This window comes from Montipora capricornis, chromosome 10 (genome assembly GCF_036669925.1).
Source record: "Montipora capricornis isolate CH-2021 chromosome 10, ASM3666992v2, whole genome shotgun sequence".
NCBI classification, from domain to species: Eukaryota; Metazoa; Cnidaria; class Anthozoa; order Scleractinia; family Acroporidae; genus Montipora; species Montipora capricornis.
Genome location: NC_090892.1, coordinates 39,010,085 through 39,015,084, shown reverse-complemented (window position 1 = coordinate 39,015,084; position 5,000 = coordinate 39,010,085). Strand labels below are relative to the sequence as shown.

General features: G+C 37.6%; 3 protein-coding genes across 6 annotated transcripts in view; 1 reads left to right on the top strand and 2 right to left on the bottom strand.

Annotated features, from left to right (window-relative positions):
* The window catches only part of LOC138021841 (uncharacterized), a 5,203-nt gene extending 1,748 nt beyond the window's left edge, over positions 1-3,455 (top strand). The window contains exons 2-4 of one of the 4 annotated variants that reach the window (XR_011126461.1): positions 1-199; positions 341-661; positions 2,821-2,957. The exon at positions 1-199 is cut by the window's left edge and continues 357 nt beyond it. Coding sequence is in view for 3 of the 4 variants with exons in the window: in XM_068868862.1 (XP_068724963.1) it covers positions 1-199; positions 341-562 (421 nt within the window). In the remaining variant the exon portion in view is untranslated. Of the gene's footprint in view, positions 200-340; positions 1,265-2,820 lie in introns of those variants that run through there. The other 3 variants (XM_068868863.1, XM_068868864.1, XM_068868862.1) reach the window with 3 other exon arrangements.
* The window catches only part of LOC138021839 (uncharacterized), a 380,926-nt gene that overhangs the window by 121,106 nt on the left and 254,820 nt on the right, over positions 1-5,000 (bottom strand). The window lies entirely within an intron of this gene.
* Positions 777-5,000, bottom strand: part of LOC138021835 (G2/M phase-specific E3 ubiquitin-protein ligase-like) — a 4,487-nt gene continuing 263 nt past the window's right edge. The window contains exons 1-6 of the mRNA XM_068868855.1: positions 4,859-5,000; positions 4,260-4,403; positions 3,723-3,764; positions 2,809-3,335; positions 2,017-2,419; positions 777-1,446 (exon numbers count right to left, since the gene is read on the bottom strand). The exon at positions 4,859-5,000 is cut by the window's right edge and continues 263 nt beyond it. Coding sequence (XP_068724956.1) covers positions 1,205-1,446; positions 2,017-2,419; positions 2,809-3,335; positions 3,723-3,764; positions 4,260-4,403; positions 4,859-5,000 — 1,500 coding nt within the window. The 3' untranslated portion in view covers positions 777-1,204. The remainder of the gene's footprint in view (positions 1,447-2,016; positions 2,420-2,808; positions 3,336-3,722; positions 3,765-4,259; positions 4,404-4,858) is intronic.

Genomic DNA, 5,000 nt, shown 5'->3' with positions numbered 1-5,000 from the left:
GGTTGACCTGCTTGCTCTTCACACAGTTTTTTTACCCCGTATTAATCGTCACCTTGACATTTGGCAAGGAGGTTGGAACAATCATAGCATGAGAACTGCAAGAAGCCTTTCTCCTCTCCAGCAGTTTGTTAGTGGGATGCTACAATTGCGTGGTTCATGTTTGGAAGTAGCCAGGGAAATGTTTTGTCAACTAGATGAGGCAAGTACATGTATGTAACAAAAAATGATTTCATATTATTATATATACAACAAGTACAGTCTCTTCATAAACTTGAGATATGCAATTTGTGATGGAAACAGTATTTTTAAACAAGTTTTTGTCTCTTTAATATTTCAACAGGAAGAATTTTCCTCATATGGTATTGACTGGGATGGGCCCATTTCCAGTGAATCTTCTACCTGCGATGATGTTAAGCTAGTGGAAATTCCAAACATTCAAGTCAATATTAGGGAGGAGCAACAGCAGCAACTAAGTTTAGTGGTTGACCCATTAAGTGACAGTGATTGTCATGGCATTGATTTATATATTCAGGCACGCAACTTTCTGCACTCACTGACTTAGTACAAGGAATGTAAACGCAATACTCCCAATAACAGCCTTCGGAGTGACAAACAATATAACGGGTCATAAATGTAAATCCACCCACAGAAATGCTGATTGGTTAGTAAAGAGAGAAAGTGTGTACAGTTTGTTACGTGTAATTTGAATAGTTAAAGCTAACCGAATACTGTTTTGATAAGTAAATGTGTAGTGAAAACAGTCATAGGAAGAGGACTACAACAGTCAAGCTTTTAATTCACAGGGAAAGAGTAAACTGCTATAATGATAACTCCTTGGACTGAAAACGACAAAATTGTTACTTAACTTGACATCAACTTTAACTTCATCTCCATGATCTATATCTACAACACAATGGTTTTCACCAATAAAATACAGTCATTAAGACTTGGACCATACACTGTACTTCCAGATATGCCCACTCTCCTCGGTGGACTTCAAACATGAAGTGGTTCATCTAAAACATGAAGTCGTAGTTTTTTTTTTCAACTGTCAACAATTTGGACTTAAAAAAACAATGCAAGAAGTAAACATTCAGTGCAACTCCTCACTTTGAACACAACATAATTATTCTCCTTAAGGTATGAATAGTGCTCTTGAGAAAAATACAACGGAAAGTAATTAGGTATGACAATAGGAATCTTTTCAGAATCTACCATATCCTACAGCTCCTGATAATAAAGAAAGATTGCAAGCTGCCTTGAACTCCTCATAGCAACCATGTGAGATTGGTAGTATCAACTTTCGAAAACAACTGTCTGCCTCAAGAAGTTTCTTTGTGGTATCTGTCTGAAAAGTAACTTCCAAGTTCTCCTGTGGGTCAAGCACTGTTGTCCCAGTAATGAACATCACGAGTGAGTTACTCAGTGGGTATCCAGTGTTGTCATCTGCAAGGTCAAACCCCAAAAATGAAGCACATGAGAAATATTAGGAAAGGTAGCATTGACTTTGGGCTGAAATATAATGGGTGGGTAATTGCTTCCATGTACTGTATTTTCAACCTTATCCTTGGAGATATTGTGAATGTTGACTTCAATTGATATTTCTGCACACAAATGACTTTTCACAAAATGTCAAGGGCATAACTAGTGGGCCATTTCTATTTTTCTTCGTCTATTTACAAATGCCATATTGTACTTGCATAAACTTCCAGGGATTTTTTTAAGCAAACTGCCTTTTATATGGCAAGAAGATGTACATGTACATGTATCCGCATGTATTTCAAAGACAGACATGATCAGGTTTTATTGCTTCCATGTGCATCAGGTCATTTGATATCCTTGTTCTTGTTTCCAACCACTTGTTTTCACAATTTCTCATGTTCACATTCTACTATCTAGCATCTGTCTGCATCTGCGGTTAGAATTCAGTCTCGAAACTTTTACTACAACTATAACAAAAGAATTAAACAATGTTACCCTCACTTGGGAATAGAATAGTGTATGCACAGCACTCACCTACATCAGAGCTACTGTTGTTGACATATTCAAGAAACCATTCCCAAGACTGTGCCTGGGCTTCACCAACAATTTCTTGGATGGGATTTGCTTGAAGTAACTTGCTTTTCAGTATGTCCATGTCAACTGAAGCTTCTTCAATAGAGGGAAAAACAAATTCAGTTATGGATGGATGCTTGCGAAGCAAATCACCTAATCCAAGTGAATTAAGCCCGTGGAAGAACGAGTCAAGGGCAACAGTTCTTGTAACCAAGACTTCTGCAACTAGCAGATCATTCATAGCCTTGTCTTTGTTAAGATCACTCAGGGGTACTGCATCTGTCAAGCCGTGTCGGACGAGCAACTCCTCAACCTTGTCTTTCGCTTCACCATCTACCTCATCGATGTTCTTTTTTTGTAAGATCTAGAGGACATTATGAAGTAATGTTCATTATGCTTAGTAACAATACAAGTACAGTCAGGCTATATACACGTATGGCTTGATATATTTTGAAATGGGTAATTTGTTTATGCAGCCCTAAAGGAAATTGATTGTAAGCAAATTATTTTCCTATTCATTGTAATAGGCTGGTATGAGAAAAGGGAAGGTCACACATGGCCACATCTCAAGAAACTTAGGCAAGGGATATTTTAAATTGTGTGATGATTTTACAAGTGACTTGCTACATGAAAAGTGTGTCAGTAAAGATTCATAAGGTCACTCAGGTGTTGGACTGCATCCAGTGGCATGGAACCACCACTAACCCGGCTTAAGCATTGTAACAACTCAACATTTATTGTAACCAATCCGACCTTTTCTTGCAGAAGTCCCTTCAGCTCAAGGTCTGTTAGATCATCCATTGTAACAAAGACTGCTGCCTCCTCTAAGGAACCAGTGTTAAGGTATTTAACTACAGCAGGAGATAGGCCTACAAATCCAGGGCCATCATTCTTCAAACTATGAGCCACAAGTTTCCCTGCTACTTGAAAACACCCTGAAGAAACAGCATCTACTCCATAGAAGGGGATAAGATGTCCATCCTGACCGCCAAACAACTGCATATTGAATACGGGATCAACTTTACTCAAGGAACTAATAGCACTGTGAAAGAATTCTTTACTGGGGCCTCCCAAGTCAGCACCTTGCTCTCCATGGAAGTTAACATTTACATGTTTCTTCAAGTTCAATTGAGGGTTCTTGTAAATTGTCATTATCTGGCGGAGCATAGACAGCTGCATTCTGTTAACATCAATATATGCTGTTCCTTGCTCTGTCTGGCATCTGTAGGATTGCATAATTTCCACAGCCGTGCGTGGTTGTGTGCAAACAGATGGCATGCCTATGAAAGAGACAATGGTACAATACTTTCAATATATATTAGTGTATTGAATGAACATTGTATACTGTAATGGGTCCACTTCCAATAAATACACTACTTCTAATAAATGCTCCCCCTTGATTTTGGTTGTTGTTGGTTTTTTCAAATAATGGCCCTGATTGGCACGAGTGCCTCCTTTCAATAAGCACCCACAATGTATGTGCCATTCAAGATAACTCATGGCATAAGTGAACTATGTCTTCTTCCTCATCTGAATAATATTTATTATATTGACTTGGAACAAAATAAGACAGTCATGTTATTGTTGTGAGTCTATTATCCAAGTTCTCTATTCCTCTATTATCATTAACTTTCGCAAGTTTGAAGGTACCTGAGGTTTGGGCTTACCAGTTTCAGTAGAGCTACCATCCCTGTCACCAGCATTTGAACCTTTAAATTGATCACGGTATGACAAAACATTATTGACCCAAACAGGAAATGAAGCTATTCATATTAATTTTGTGATACTCAGCACTATACAATCATCTATAATTTGATTGCATGCATAGGAATTAGGATCATTACTTTTAAATCTAGGTGAAATGTGTATGTTGCATGTTATGCAACAGCTGAAGAGGCTGCATTCAAGGGACAAAAATCAATGAAGTTTGAATGCTACAAGCACTGAGCCTAAAATTGACAGTATAGAGATCTACCAACGAATCGGGGTAGCAAAGACTATAAAGATATGGTTAGTGTATGTTCTCTGGATAAATAAATCAAACATGCTATACAAAGGTGGTTAATAGTGTTAGCGTTGCAATGGGGATGAGAAGTTGCCAGCCTTAGATTGCTTATTTGCAGTTCAACTTAAACCTCTTCCAGGAATAACATTTTAATAAGCTTTCACCATACAACAAGGTGTTGTGAATTTCTAATACTGACCTGTTTCCAAAAGTAGATCTATTGCTTGTTCAAGACTACCACCTATGTCTAGAGCTGACTGTAGGGCAGAGCTTGATTTAACTGGGAAAATTCCTTGTAAATCTGCAAGGGCAGTGGGACTGACTGCACTCTTTTTCTGGCATCCTTAAGATGTAAGATATTTAACGCATGATTACGACTAAACATCATCTGCAGTTAAAAACACATTTTTACTCTTGTTTATTGAGGGAAATTATATTTTATGTCCGCCCACTCACGAAAACATTAAAAAACGAAAAGGAGACAATTTCTACAAATTAATTAGCCCATTGCAACCATAGTCATCACACTGATTTTTTTTTGCCTGGGGAGGCACAAATATGGTTGTGTATAATTTTTACTTTATCCAAAGACATTTATAGGTTATGTCTTGCAGGAAATTTCAGCTGAACATCAAACATTCCCTGGTGAAAAGAGTTGTGCAAAAGTAACCACAGTGCAGATACAGCACACTTTCTTTTCTTGAATTGTTTTTTTATAAGGTAGCTACAGTTGTAAGATTTAGTGTTACATAAGTAGTTTTTATATACAGTGTTGCATAACTGTTCTCTTTGATGTACCTGTCTTAATGGGTACAGGGTCTTTATATTCATCACTTGAGTCATCATTCACAATAGTAGTTACTTGACTTGTTCCACTAAAATCCAACATGTCAGGATCATATACACTACTTGTACTTGCAACTGATCCACCACCACAATC